The 15,487-nt window shown below is 48.9% G+C and overlaps 2 protein-coding genes across 2 annotated transcripts in view; one reads left to right on the top strand and one right to left on the bottom strand.

The window, feature by feature from the left end:
* The window catches only part of LOC127203739 (zinc finger protein 235-like), a 211,637-nt gene that overhangs the window by 53,022 nt on the left and 143,128 nt on the right, over positions 1-15,487 (top strand). The gene's annotated exons all lie outside the window — the stretch shown is intronic.
* On the bottom strand, positions 64-8,736 carry Znf112 (zinc finger protein 112). Its single transcript, XM_051162017.1, has 5 exons — positions 8,681-8,736; positions 4,188-4,314; positions 3,664-3,759; positions 1,362-2,606; positions 64-1,280 (listed from the first exon to the last, which is right to left on the bottom strand). Exons 1-5 carry the CDS (start codon positions 8,693-8,695, stop codon positions 64-66), a joined length of 2,700 nt encoding a protein of 899 aa, XP_051017974.1. The 5' UTR covers positions 8,696-8,736.

The following is a 15,487-nucleotide window of genomic DNA, read 5'->3' as shown; positions in this document are numbered from 1 at the left end:
CCATCATCGGCATTCATGTTGGGTACAAACACTATGTCGTTATTAACAAGACAGAACAGCGTTTTACAGGTCTTCATTTCTGGGTAGGTTCTCTGACGGATGACTGTTCCTGCACTCTTCACGCCTACAGAACTTATCCCTGCTATGGACTCTCTGATGGATCAGAAGGCCTGAGCTCCAACGGAAACCCTTACCACACACATCACACCTGTAAGGCCTCTCTCCTGTGTGGACTCGCTGGTGAGCTTGCAGATTTGATCTCTGACTGAAGGCCTTCCCACACGCCTCACACTTGTACGGCTTCTCCCCAGTGTGGACTCTGTGATGGGCTTGGAGGCTGGAACAGCCCGTGAAGCCCTTACCACACTGTTCACATTTGTAGGGTCTTCCTTCCATGTGGATCTTCTGATGGGCCTGGAGGCGGGAGCTCTCACTGAATCCCTTTGTGCACAGCTCACATTTGTATGGTTTTCCCCCCGTGTGGACCCTCCGGTGTGCCTCAAGGCGTGTGCTCTGACTGAAGCCCTTCCCGCACAGCTCACACGTGTGTGGCTTCACTCTCGTGTGGACTCTCTGGTGACCCTGTAGATACGCTCTCTGACCAAAGCCCTTCCCGCACACCTCACATATAAATGGTCTCTCTCCAGAATGGACGCTCTGATGGCTTTGAAGGTATGACTTCTGACTGAAGCTCCTGCCACACTCACCACACTGGTAAGGCTTCTCTCCTGTGTGCACTCTCTCGTGGGCCAGGAGAGTCGCAGCCTTGCTGAAGCCTTTGCCACATTCTCCACATTTGTAAGGCTTCTCCCCGGTGTGAATCCGCTGATGGATATGAAGGTTAAAGCTCCAGCTGAAGCCCTTCCCACACTCCCCACACTTGTAGGGCTTCTCTCCGGTGTGAACTCTCCGGTGGCCTTGAAGATGTGAACTCCGGCTGAACCCCTTCCCACACTCCCCACACTTGTAGGGCTTCTCTCCGGTGTGAACTCTCTGGTGGGCTTGCAGGTAGGCAGTCCGGCTGAAGCCCTTCCCACACTCCCCACACTTGTAGGGTTTCTCTCCGGTGTGAACTCTCTGGTGGGCTTGCAGGTAGGCAGTCCGGCTGAAGCCCTTCCCACACTCCCCACACTTGTAGGGTTTCTCTCTGGTGTGAACTCTCTGGTGGGCTTGCAGGTAGGCAGTCCAGCTGAAGCCCTTCCCACACTCCCCACACTTGTACGGTTTCTCTCCAGTGTGGGTTCTCTGATGAACAGTAAGAACTGACCTGTGGCTGAAGCCTTTCCCACAGGCATTGCATTTGTGTGGCGTCTGTTTCTGGAAGCCATCGGGGTTGGCACTCCGGGCATAGACATCTCCACCTTCTTTGTGAAGAGGCTTTTCTTGAATGTGGAGCTTCTTATGGCTTCGGATGCACGCCTTTTGACTGAAGCGTGTACGTTTCTGTGGTTGTTCTCTGGGGTGCACTGTTGAAAAGTCCTGGAAATGGGGAGGCAAACTGAAGTGGTTACCACACTCAGCGTTACAGAGAGCCTCTTCCACATGGACTCTGCGAGGAATGTTAAGATTTGAGCCGCGTGTGAAATCTCTTCTGCACTCCACACCCGGATATAGTTTCTCATCAGTGTTGGTTTCCTGATGAACTTGGAGGCATAAACTCTGACTAAAAGCATTCCTGCTCTCATATTTATCGGGTCCTTCCCTTGCATGGACCCTAAAATGACTATTAGGGTGGAAACAATGACCAACAGCTTTCTCTGGGATGCGGCATTTCTGTGAGGCGTTGGCTGATTGCGCACCCCCATGGGTGTTATGAGGGAAGCCATGATGTACGTCCTCACTGGACTTGCATGGCATTTCCTCTGTACACACTCTCGAAGGGTGCGGCAGAGGTGGGCTCTCAGCAACACCTTCGTCTTCTGTCTCGACATCTGGATGGATGTGAAGAGCTGACCTGTCACCATGGCCCCTTCCACGTGCGCTGCATGCACAGGGCTTCTCCCTTAAGTGAAACTGCGCGTGAGAGCTGTTGTCACCACTGCCGTCATGGCCCCAGGCTTTTGTACACTTGGTCCGTGGGCAGGACTCTGGCCCTAACTCAGTCAAGGCCTGACTAAGTAGAGATACCTTCATGGTGTCTCCTCTGTAGTCATAGAAACTATGGCCTTCCCCCTTTTGGTGTAACTCCTCGTTGCTGTGGTAGGAGAACCAAGGGATGCCATCACACCTACAGAAATGATTTCTCGTGGATGTCTGCTGACAATTACACAGCCTGCTTTGACATGATTCCCCCGGAGACTGCTGGGCTCTCAGAGAAGGAAGCTCTTGACTGTTCATGGAAGCTGAGTCTTCGTGGACAGGAGGCAACATGTAATTCCCGTCTTCAGAAATCTGGATGGGCATCCCTGCCCACACTCGGCAGGGAGAACCTCCCCGGCTCTGGGACGCAATGGCCCTCCCTTGACAACTTCTCATGAACTCTTGACTCGTGGGTAACAGGCCTGCACCTTGAGGCCAGGTCTGACAGGAGGAGGAGAGCTCCCTGGGACAAAGGGGATTTAAATCCACGTCTTCAGTATTCTCCACAGCATGTCTGCCCTTGCTTCCTACATGGAGGAGAAGAATCCAGACAAACGCACAAATGAACACCTTATTGAGAGGCTCCCGTGTTTCACACATGGTTCACGGCAGGAAACTGGCACGTGACACTTACAAGGCACCTGATACCCTCAGCCACAAAACAGACTCTCTGGGTATCTTTTTTTTTTTTTTTTTTAATTATTCACTTTACATCCCAGTCATAGCCCCCTCCTGCCTTTCCTTCTAGCCCCACCCTCCCTTCCTGTCTCCCCTATCCTTCCTCCCCTACTCCTCAGAGAAGGGGACCCCCCCCATCCATCTCCCCCAGCATATCAAGTCCCATCAGGACTGAGCACATGAGCACATCCTCTTCCTTTGGGGGGCCTGGGGAGGCAGCCCCACCAGGGCAAAGAGATAAAAAAGCAGACAACTCTGGGCATCTTCAGATCTGGGTTTTCGTCAGGCAGTGGTGGCACACACCTTTAATCCCAGCACTCAAGGAGCCAGAGGCAGGCGGATCGCTGTGAGTTCAAGGCCAGCCTGGTCTACAAAGTGAGTCCAGGACAGCCAAGGCTACACAGAGAAACTCTGTCTCAACAAAAACAAAACAAAGATCTGGGTTTTCTAAAAAAAAACCTTGCTATCAATATGGCCCCATTCAAAAGGTCCAGTGAACTCTAAGCACGTCATTGTGGCTTTACCATGGGTTGTTGGGTGATCCAGTGGGGGAAAAGGAAAGGGCAAAATTCCCAAAGTGGAAAAATGTCTTTTGTCCTGTGTGCGTGCGTGCGTGCGTGCGTGCGTGCGTGCGTGCGTGCGTGCGTGCGTGCGTGCGTGCGTGTACCCAAGCCACTACATGACAGTGGAGGTCAGAGGACAAATGGGAGTGTTAGTTTACTCTTTCCTTCCACCACGAGGGTTCTAGAGAGAAAAAAACAAAACAAAACAAAACAAAACTCATGTCCTCAGGCCCTACTTAAGCACTTTATAATCTATTATCCTATTTATGAAATGGGGAGCAGTGGAGAGCTAAGGAGAGCACTGACGCGCTCCCGGCCCCTGTCCCCAGCACACCACTCTCACCGGAGAGCCCACCTCCTGGCGCCTCCGCCTCCACCATCCGGAATTTCTCTTCCTTCTCCAGCTGGTATATCAGACCTGGTTGGAAGGGCTGATAGGCTATGTAAAAAACGAAAAGCCAAAGTTTGATGGTGTCTACTTTGTCAAAACTATTTTTTAAAAAAGCCGAATATGGAGGTATATGTCTGTCACACCAATATTTGGGAGGTAGAGGAAGGCAGAGCAAGAGTTCAAGGTCACCGTCAGCTACATGGTAAGTGTGAGAACAGTACAGCCTGGGCTATGCGACACCTTCACTCAAAGAAACAAAAACAAACAAACAAAAACAAAAAGGAAGGAAGGAAAAAAACTCCAGCGCTGGAGAGGTAGCTCAGCAATTAAACTCACAACCTGCTCTCTTCTAAAGGACTTGAGTTTGATTCCCAGCACCCGCATGGCAGTTCTAGGTAAATATGATGCCATCTTCTGGCCTCTGTGGTCACCTAATCCCAGGTCACTCCTCAGTGAAACCCAGTCCCCATGCTCACCCACTGACAGAAGGTTCCTGAAGGTCTCCAGCATCACGTCATGGTACAGCTTCCTCTGGGCAGCATCCAGCAGCCCCAGCTCCTCCTCGCTGAAGACCACGGCCACGTCCATGAATGTCACTGACCCCTGTGACAGCAAACACATGCAGGCTATGACTACAGAGGAGATGGTACTGAGATGGGAAGGGAGAAGCTCTGTGGAACTCAGAGCCTCTCAGGTTGAACTCTCTGCCTCTGCCTGCCTTCCACTCTGCTGGATCCACCCACCGTAAGAGCCAAGTGAAAAGGAATCCTCGTGTGTGTGTGTGTGTGTGTGTGTGTGTGTGTGTGTGTGTGTATGCATGTGTGGGGTACATATGAGTGGATGCACATATATGTGGGTGGTGGATGCATGAGGATGCACACATGTGTCTTTGAGTGTGCATGTACATGTGTGCACACACCTGTGCGCGAGCATACAGAGGCCAGAAGCTAACATCAGTGTCTTTCTCTATTTTTCTGCATCTTAAAAAAAAAAATACGACTTTATTATTTTGTGTGCATATGTGGGCGTATCTCATAGCAAGCACATGGCACAGACTGTATGTGGAGGTCTTCTGGGTCCCGGCCTGCAGGACAAATCGAACCAGCCCATGGGACAAATTGAACAGGGGTCCCTGGAAGAGGGAATGGGGATTGGAAGTGGGGGGGGGGGGCAGAGACATGAGAAAAACTGAGTCAAGTCTGGAGATTTCTGATCAAGTCTCTCTTTGATGCAGGCGAGTTGACTTTATATAGCAAGGCTAACACAAGCTCTATTGTAATCTCGCTTCCCCTTAGCCCCCAGGCAAGGATACAATCCTCTGAATAGCTCCCTGTAAGAACCTCCCTATTTCTTTCAAAGGTAAACAATCTAAAGAGAGCCTAAACACAAGACCTCCTTCAGCAAAGGTCAACAACTCAAAGGCCACAGCCTGCAGCCTAAGCACGGGATTTCTAACATGGCTGAGTTTAGCATGGCTCCCCACACTTCTGGAAGTTGGTTCTGGCCTTCAACCTTGCAGAAGCACAGAACAAGACACAGTCTCTCCCACTGTCTCTGCTGTGCTGTGTCCTGCAGGGAGCTGGCCTACTGGCTTCCAGCAGCTTCTCCTCTACCCTCCAATCACCTCAGCACAGGAACGCCAGGATTGTGGATGGACACCACCACCTGTGCTTTTCATACACGGATTCCAAGGACTGAACTCAGGTCATCAGGATTGCGTGGCAAGTGTTTTTATCTGCAGAGCCGGCTCCCTGACCACTCCCACCTTGCTGCAGAAGACAGGATAGCCTTGCTGACACTGGAGCTCGCCACGGAAGCAATATTGATATTGAACCAAGGTATCAATATCAAATCACCATGTGTGTCCTGTAGCTATTTGGTCCCTTGTAGGGTCCAGCTTGGCTCAAGGCCAGCTAGCCTGTAATGAGGGTCCAGTTGTATATAAAAATATTCCACAACCCCCACCTCTGGAATGTACTTATCCCTCCTAGCTAGCCTGCTAATTCCTGCTTTTGCAAAAAGATATAAAAAGCACTTGCGCCTGCTTTCCGAGGTCGGCAGCTTGAAAGAGCTTGTCAGACTTCGATGTGCATTGACTCAATAAAATCCCTGTGTGTATTGCATCGACATCGGACTCCGTTTCTCTCTGGGGACTCCGGGTATAGGCTAGAGATGTCTCTGGAGGTCTCAGTCTCACAACCAATCAAGTCAATATACTAATAAATAGTTTGTTTGTTTGTTAATTTATTTGTGTCTGGGTCAGGGAGGTCATGCAGGCCATGGTGTATGTGTAGAGGTCAAAGGACAACTTTAGGGAGTCGGTGTGGGTCCCATAGATCAAACTCAGCCATCAGCCCTGGTAACCAGCTCCCTTACCCACTGAGCCATCCCACTGGCCTTTGCTCACCATGACTACTTCCTCTTCCACAATGCTCACTGGGCACATGTGGCTGTCCTCCTCACTTCTTTTTACACTGTAAATATTTTGCATATTGCTCTGCTATTTGGCTTACTAGAGAGAAATCTAAGCGTTTATCCTGCTGACCTGCGGAAAGCCTGTACCAGTTCCACAGGAGCTGCTGAGCATCTTGCCCTTGGCTATGGATGGAGAGCTCTGCCCTGCTCTCCTCTGCCCTGCTCCACTCTGCTCTCCTCCGCCCTGCTCCACTCTGCTCTCCTCTGCCCTGCTCTGCCTCTTCACTCTGCCTTTCCAACTACACAGGCGAGGCTGTCTCTTTTGATCTAGAAGGTAACAGCCTCTGAGCTGCCTGAACACGGATCACACATCCTCAAATTCTCGGTCCTTCGGGCCTGTGAATAAAGTGATAGATGGAGAATGACTACGCCCTGTAGTGCTCAGGACTTTCACATTTAGTTAACTCAGGGCATAAATGGTGAACACACACACACACACACACATGTGTCAGAGACTGTGATGAAAGAACCTAGGGGCTCTACAGTTAAACACACTGTCTATTCTTGCATAAGACTCATGTTTGGATCCCAGCACCCACACGGTAGCTCAGAACCAACTACAACACCAGTTCCAGGAGATCTGACACCCTCTTCTGGCCTCCATGGGAACCAAGCACATACATGTTACACATGCAGGCAAGACACCCATATACCTACAAGAAAAACATACAAATCTTAAAATCAAGTAAAATAAATTAAGACAATGAAGTGTCTCACTGTCACCTAAGGGACATAGATGCACAGGTACATATGTGTATTTGTGTGCATGCGTATATATGTACGTATGTGTGCGTATATTCAGACACTTATACCGTTTTAAGTCTCTAAAAGGTTATGCATAAGTGGTGGGTCTCTCAGAGTGCTTTTCTTTTTTCTTTTTCAGTTTTTCGAGACACGGCTTCTCTTGCAGCCCTGGCTGCCTTGACTCACTTTGTAACCCTGGCTGGCCTTGAACTCATGAAGCTCTGCCTGCCTCTGCCTCCCAAGTGCTAGGATGAAAAGCATGCACGCCACCACGCCCAGCCTCTCAGACTGCTTTTCATGATTTCATTTTCATTATTGTGTGGCGCTACGGATGGACGTTGGGCTTTTGCCAAATGCCGGGTGAATGCTGTGTCCAGGGCTACATGGCCAACCCCAAAGCTGTTTTTGGAGTCAAGTGTCTCTATAGGCAGCAGCATCAGACTGTGGGGTGCCTCAGAAATTTGCAAGCTTGTGGGTAAGGAATGATGTAATGCAAAGGATGGGGTCATCAGAGTTCACAGCATCAGAAGACCTAAATGCACACTATCTTAACTGGAAAATATTTCCAATTCTATGTCGTATTACAGTAGATGCAGCCAGGGATGTGGTTTTAGATGACCCTGGGGGCACTGTAAGCAAGGGAACGATGTGTCTAATTTTTTTTTTTTTTTTTTTTTTTTTTTTTTTTTTTTTTTGTTTTTTTCGAGACAGGGTTTCTCTGTGTAGCCTTGGCCATCCTGGACTCACTTTGTAGACCAGACTGGCCTTGAACTCACAGTGATCCGCCTGCCTCTGCCTCCCGAGTGCTGGGATTAAAGGCGTGCGCCACCACTGCCCGGCTTGATGTGTCTAATTTTTACATTACTATTCTCTTACAGTTTATTTATAAAATGAAAGTGATGGAGCAGGGGCTGGGAGATGGCTCAGGGGTTAAGAGCACTGACTACTCTTCCAGAGGTCCTGAGTTCAATTCCCAGCACCCACATGGTGGCTCACAACCATCTATAATATGATCTGATGCCCTCTCCTGGCGAGCAGGTGCACATGCAGATAGGACACTCATATCCACAAAATAAATATATACATGCATAGATCTTTTTAAGGGAAACAAGGAAGGACAGCACCTTCCTTGAAAATTATGTAGGAGCCGGGCACGGTGGTGTACGCCTGTGATCGCAGCACTTGGGAGGTAGAGGCAGGCAGATTGCTGTGAGTTTGAGGACAGCCTGGTCTACAAAGCGAGTCTAGGACAGCCAAGGCTAGACAGGGAAACTCTGTCTTGAAAAAAAAAAATGATGTGTGTATCTTCACAGCACTCAGGCATATGAGGCAGACGGTGGAGCTAGCACAGAATAAAAAAAGAAAAAAATAAGATTAACCCCCTCCCACAATAGGGAGTGACTCAAACTGAACAGAAAAGATCTGTGAAGGCGGCTTGGCAGGCAAAGGTGATCGCCCTAAATCTGACTACCTGTGTTCAATCCCAAAACCCACAAGGAGGGAGGCAGGAACTAGGCTCCTGAGAGTTGTTCCATAACTTAAACACACACACTGTGGCACAAGTACTCACCGCCACCATGAATAACCAAATATATTTTTAAACAAGTAACACAAGAAGAATTGTGTTGACAAGCATAACACGGACATGGCCCAGAACGTGCTGCCATTCCTCGCCCTGGGCTGAGAGAGGAACGGTGTGCCCGCTCTGAGACATGAGGTGGTGTAAAGGCAGAGATGAAAGTCAACTCACCTGCAATTTGGTCATTTTCTCCTCCTTTTTTTTTCCCCCTAGGAAATTGTGGAGACCTGGGAAGGCAGGGCAGGGAGACAGATGGCATGAGAGAGGGAAAATACAACTTTACCCAGGTGAGGTCAAAATGCCCCTCCCGTCCAGGTGTTAGCACATGCGCATGCTGCACAGTGGGGTGTGCAGGCCATATTCTAGGCAACCCTAGGATGTCCCACCCTGGCTCTAGGCAGGAGAAGCCTTCCCCATTGCTCTTACTCCATGCTGGATATCTCCTAGGGTGTCCACCCCAGCCCCGGGAAATGTGGCGAAGGTAGGTGATGAAATGTATTGGCTCCGAGGAGCATCGAGGGACAAAATGCCTGTGTTCAGAAGCAGGGGCTCAGCTGTGATGGCTCAGCAGATAAGCGTGCTCACTGCCAAGCTTGAATTTAATCCCCAGGACCCACAGGGAAGTAGAGAACTGGGTCTTGCAGGTTGTGCTTTGATGTGTGCTTATGTATACACTACACCTATACATTAAGTAAAGGTTACTAATTTTTTAAAGGAGCTTGGTACTGTTGCGTACTGGCTGGGTAACCCTAAGTGAGTTCATTAAGCCCCTAACATTTTAATTCCGATATCTGCAAGAGGGCTGCTAGCGCGCTGACACTCAATGTTAAGGGCTTCTGGGACTCCCTGCTCCAAGGAACCAAACCTCTCCACAGCCCCATGACTGCCTGAACGTGGATTTTACTCTGCATGGCAGAAATTCTCCAGCATAGAAGAGCCCCTGCCTAGAATCCCCCAGTGAGGGGCTGGGGGCGTGGCTCAGTGGTAGAGCCCCTGCCTAGAATCCCCCAGTGAGGGCCTGGGAGTGTGGCTCAGTGGTAGAGCCCCTGTCTAGAATCCCCCAGTGAGGGCCTGGGAGTGTGGCTCAGTGGTAGAGCCCCTGCCTAGAATCCCCCAGTGAGGGGCTGGGGGCGTGGCTCAGTGGTAGAGCCCCTGCCTAGAATCCCCCAGTAAGGAGCTGGGAGTGTGGCTGAGTGGTAGAACCCCTACCTAGAATCCCCCAGTGAGGGGCTGGGGACGTGGCTCAGATTGATAAGCAATATTAATTGCATTATTAATTAATTATATTAATTAACTATAAAGAAACATAATTACTTATGAACACAGGGTGTCATAATAATTTTATATTTCTTGGTAGTTTAAGTGAATTTTTTATCTAAGTCCTAAAAACAGATCTGGCCAGGCGCGGTGGTGCACGCCTTTAATCCCAGTACTCTGGGAGGCAGAGGCAGGCAGATCGCTGTGAGTTCAAAGCCAGTCTGGTCTACAAAGCGAGTCCAGGATAGTCAAGGCTACACAGAGAAACCCTGTCTCGGAAAACAAAAACAGATCTCTTTTTTTTTCTCCTCAAATAGATGTAACAGAAATAAGTAAAATATATTTATTAATTTGTATAAAACCCTTATACCACGTATTAAATGTCTCTATAACATCTTTATTGCTTACGCCCAAGTATTTCTCCATCCCTTGCAGAATTTACTCAAAAAATACCAGGGTAGCTCCATGACCTGGTCTGCCAGTGAGTAAAGAAAACCTCGTCCCTGAGAAGAGAGGAGACAGAGAGAAGGAAGGATGCTAAGGTCCTGTTGCTGCGATAAACACCATGACTAAGGCATCTTGTGGACGAAAGCGTTTATTTTGGCTTTCGGTTAGAGGGTTCCATAGCAGGTGGCAGGCACCACAGCAGGAGCCGGAAGCTGAGAGCTCCCACCTTGAACCCAAAGCACAAAGTAGAGAAGGCCAACTGCAGAAAGGTGCAAACCTTAGGTCCTCTGAGCCTGGCCCCGCCCCCCCCCGGACGTATTTCCTCCAGGAAGGGCACAGCACTTAAACCTCTGCAAACAGCACCCCATCCCTCATCCCCCAGACTGTGGACAAAGTATCCGAAGGCCAGCGACTACAGGGTCATTTCTCATTCAAACTACTGCACCACATTTTCTGCTGCCTCTTTTCCCTGCAGCCTTTTTTGGTTTGTTTGTTTGTTTGTTTTTCAAGACAGTGTTTCTCTGTGTAGCCTTGACTGTCCTGGACTCACTTTGTAGACCAGGCTGGCCTCGAACTCACAGTGATCCGCCTGCCTCTGCCTCCCGAGTGCTGGGATTAAAGGCGTGCGCCACCACAGGCCCTGAAGCTTTTTTTTTTTTTTTTTTTTTTTTTTTTTTTTTTTTTAAATGTAGGCTTGAGAAGGAAGCTGCTGAGAGAAACCGGACTTCAGAACCGCCCTCGCCCCCATATGGCAGAGTGGACATCATCAACAACGGCTGGGAACGGTTGTCTCAACAAAACCAAAATAAGCCATTAAGGATTTGGTAGAGGTGTCAGGCTGGGGCCAGGGAACCTACAGCAGGAGCTCTAACACCATCCATGGGTCACCGAAGTTTCTAGGGCTGTCCCATCTCCTACCACCCTGTCAGCTGTTTTGAGCTTTGCAGGAAACTCAAGGTCACTCCGGGACAGTAATCAAAGCGTTGAGGAAGAATGGAGGCAGAGATGAGAGAGTCTGATCTCTACTTCTGGGAGACGCCATCGCTGACTGTGGCCAGGGAGATGGCTGAGGGTGCGTGCACAGCGCCCAGGAGACCCTCCATCCCCTAACCAGACCTGAATGAGCGTGCGCGCGCGCGCGCACACACACACACACACACACACACACACACACACACACACACACACACACACACACACACACACACACACACACACGCTCATTCAATGCAAAGGACCGGGCAGACGCAGGAGGGGTCAGCAGAGGGGAGGGCTCACCTTTCCGAGAGGAACCAGCCACCGCCTGGCACACATGGGGCACAAGTCGTTCTTTCCGCATAGGCCGCCTGGACTACACTTCCCAGAATTCCCTAGGGAAGGACACACGGGCTCAAGGAGAGGACGTTATCCTTGTACACATTGCTTCCAGGACTATATTTCCCAAAATTCCTAACCGGAACAGGGTGTCCCTGTAAGCCTCCTGCGGCGGAAGTTATCCTAGTATCCCAGAGATGGGAGAGTCGTGGACTACATTCCCAAGAATTCTCAACCTCATCCTCGCCTCCCCAGAGCGGAAGTGCCTTAGAGCAAGGAAACTACTTTGAATCTCACACCTTGGAGGCTCCTTAGCGGTCCCGAAGCCAAAGGAAACCACGAAGCTTTCCTTGCTTTCTGTGGAAGACTGTGTGTTAAAAGGCGCTTCTTCTAAAGAACGTCAGGGACTGCGTGGGCGTTCTTGGCTGCAGTTCCCGGGATCTGCTATCCTTTTCATCAGTGGGGCTAGCACAGTCCTTAGTTTTGGGATTCTCGGCCTGAATTAATTCTGCTGACCGCTATTCACCTTGAGCTCCCCCAACCTTCACGCGCTTTGTAATCTTGGCAAGAAAAACATGAAACGTGACACTCAGGGAAACTCAACAGAGCTACCTACCACCCACTCAGTCCAAGATAATACCCTATTTTAAAAAAAAAAAAAAAAAAAGCATGGAGGAACTTGAATACAGAAAGAAGCAGAAGAAAATGAAGTTATACAAAGGTGTGGGAACTGGACAAGGGCTAGCTTCCATGAGCAGAAGCCCCCTCCCCGCCCTGTGCTTAATCAGCTTGAAGTCAACCTCCCTGGGAGCTACACAAGGGGCTCAGCTCCCTGAGATCCAAACAAAAGCTCACCTTGTCAGATTAGGGCCAGCTTCCCCTTCCCCAATTGTGTGGGAGACCCCGCAATGTAACAGTTACAGCAGATGAAATGTCTAGATAAGCGTCCCCCTGCAGCATGGCTCAAAGCTCCTCTGCCCTGTACCTTATCAATTAAGGCCAACTTCCCCTATGCCCCTTACCCAACTATGTGATGCCAAGGCTGGGAAAGTCCTGCGTGTGGTTTCTGCCTTTTAAAACCTTGTATTCTAAGGAATCAAGGCCGCCCACCTTCCTCAGCCTCTGGGGAACAGATGGTCCTTGCTCCAGAGCAAGAACAATAAAAAAGACCCTGTGTACATTGCATCTGGCTGGTCTGTGGAGATTTCGTGACTGGGGCATTTCAAAGGAACTGAACTAATTATTTTAAATACTTATTTAATGTGTATGTGTGTGCGGGTTTGGATGTGAGCCATGTGAGTATAGTGCCCATGGAAGCCAGAAGAGGGTGTCAGTCCCCCTAATCCCCGCCCCCCACGCCCCAGAAACTTGACTTGCAACAGTTGTGAGTTTCCTGACGTAGTTGCTAGATACTGAACTCAGGTCCTCTGCAAAACTAGTATGTGCTTTTAACAGCAAACTGTGTCGTTAGGCCCCTGAGTTTGTATTTTTAAAAAAGACTTAGGTGGATGAACATGCATGTGTGTGGAGGACATGGGACAGCTTGCACCAGTCAGTTCTCTCTTTTCTACCATGTGGGTCATAGGGATCAAACTCAGATGTTTAGGACCAAGAGCAAGCATCCTTAGCCAATGAGCCATCCCACCAGCCCCACAAATTGAGCAAATGTTAGAAATTACTCAACCATTTCTGTTTAATTCCTAATTTTTAAAAAAGATTTATTTATTATTTATACAATGTTCTGCCTGCATGTATACATGCACACCAGAAGAGGGCACCAGATGTCATTATAGATGGCTGTGAGCCACCATGTGGTTGCCAGAAATTGAACTCAGGACCTCTGGAAGAGCAGCCAGTGCTCTTAACCTCTGAGCCATCTCTCCAGGCCCAATAAATAAATTAAAAAAAAAAAAAAAGAAACCTTGAAATGTCAGAGGTCTAACTTGTAGTGATTTTGGCTTCCTACTAATTCGCACCAGCGAGGTTCCTTCAGGCTTCCACACTCCACTGAAATCTATACACTGAAGGTGGGGGTTGGGGTACACACTACTGATCCCAGCTCGTCTTGGAAGGCAGAGGCAGGCAGACCTCTGCGAGTTCAAATCCAGCCTGGTCTACATAGTGAGTTCCAGTCCACCCATGGATTCTGAATCAAAAATTAAAATAACCAAGACCCAACAAATCAAAAGAAGAGTCTATTGTCTCCCAGACTTGCAAGCCTTCCACAAAGCCTACTTGTGAAGAGCTTTGGCTGTTTCCTATCCAAACAGACTGATGCTTCTTCAGAGCATCTCTCACTGCCAAGTGTGCTACATTCTCTGACTTAAGTCTGTCAGAGGACTCTCTAGAGCAAGCGGATCTCAACCTTCCTAACGTTGCAAGCCTTTAATACAGTTCCTCATGTTATGGTGACACCCTTCGCCCTGCCACCCCAGCATAAAAATTTTTTTTCTTGCTATTTGATGGTTATAATTTTGCTGTTATGAATGATAACTGTGTGTTTTTCAATGGTCGTAGATAACCTATCCCAAGGGGGTCATGGCCCACAGGCTGAGGACCACTGCTAGAGAGCTATCCCCTGGGGAGGAGAGCGTATCCATAGGAACCTTTAGCAGGTAGCACTTTGAGCTCCTTCTCTCTACTTCAAGGAATCCACACATCTGAGTTACAATGCATGGTGTTCACGGGGCATGCTAGGCCTTGCAGGAACATGTTTGTGCAAATCAGTATAATGCCAGACAAGCTACAGATCAGGATTCTGATGACTTCGAGGTTTTGTAATTGTTTGTTGCAAAGAGACTCTTCTCTGGCCCTTCAGCTCAATTCTTAGTCTCCTTTCAAGAGTTGCTTTTCCAGCTAGGCGTGGTGGCTCATGCCTCTACGACAGGCACCCCAGAGGCAGAGGCAGGCAGAGCTCTGAGCCTGGTCTACAGAGAGGGTTCTGGGACAGCCAGAGCAACATAGTGAAACCCTGGCTTGAAAAAAAATCTAAAAAAAATTTTAAAAGTTACCTGTGGACGTAATTTTGTTTTGATCCCAAGTGTGGGATATTGCAGTGGATACATCTGTTTTTGTTTTGATCACAAGTGTGGAGCAGACTTGTGAGCGAGCAGGTGATCTTTATCCACTAGAAGACAAACCACCTCATGCCGAGGCTGTTTTTGCCAGCTGAAACACATCCCTGTACAGACTCTGAGAGGATGGATAGATAGATAGATAGATAGATAGATAGATAGATAGATACACACACATATGTATATATATGCCCACATATATAAATACATACATACATATATATAAATACACATATACCCAAAACAGGAGGCTGGGGCTTTTGGGGTGCTATTATTTGGCTGTTCATCGCTCCGCTTCGAGACGCTCCTAGAGAGAACCGCACCAGAGAACACTTCGGGGCTCCAGGTTCCGGCTGCTGTTCCAGGTCCCAGCAGCAACTTTGGTAGAATTGCTGGTCTGCTGAAATCCTGCCGACTATGCCAGAGGAATCGCTCCCAGGAACTGAGTTCAAAAAGGTCTACTTCTCCTGTTCCCAGTAACCTCTTTTCTCTCCTAACTAGGGTAGGTGGGTTGGAAGGGAGGTTATAAGTATCACAGAACCTCAAATAAAGTAGATTTGGAGAAAGTCGAAGCCTCCAGGTGGCGCCCAACATGCTTTGGGCATAATGGGTAAGTTGGTTTCCCATGCCGTGGAAGACGATTCAGGTTTTGAAGACACAGAGATGCTGTTTCAGGGTGTCGGCAAAATCGCAGCTGCTGTTGCAAAGTTCTTTCCTGCTTTACACCCCGAAGCAATTCTTTGTCTTTTTACTGTATTACATTTTTTTTTTTTTTTTAAAGATTGGAAGAAAGCACTCGGGAGGCAGAGGCAGGCAGATCACTGTGAGTTCGAGGCCAGCCTGATCTACAAAGTGAGTCCAGGACAGCCAAGGCTACACAGAGAAC

Source organism: Acomys russatus, chromosome 19 (assembly GCF_903995435.1).
Source record: "Acomys russatus chromosome 19, mAcoRus1.1, whole genome shotgun sequence".
In the NCBI taxonomy this organism is placed as follows: domain Eukaryota; kingdom Metazoa; phylum Chordata; class Mammalia; order Rodentia; family Muridae; genus Acomys; species Acomys russatus.
Note: the sequence above shows the minus strand (reverse complement) of the source record. Positions and strands in the feature narration are given on the sequence as shown.

Excerpts from the sequence above, each read along its gene's own strand:
- Znf112 (XM_051162017.1), bottom strand. Across the intron at positions 3,760-4,187 it reads CAGGAACCTTCTGTCAGTGG|CCTATCAGCCCTTCCAACCA; the intron begins GTGAGCATGGGG and ends TTTTTTACATAG. Across the intron at positions 1,281-1,361 it reads AAAGCCTCTTCACAAAGAAG|GCTTCAGCCACAGGTCAGTT; the intron begins GTGGAGATGTCT and ends CCTGTGGGAAAG.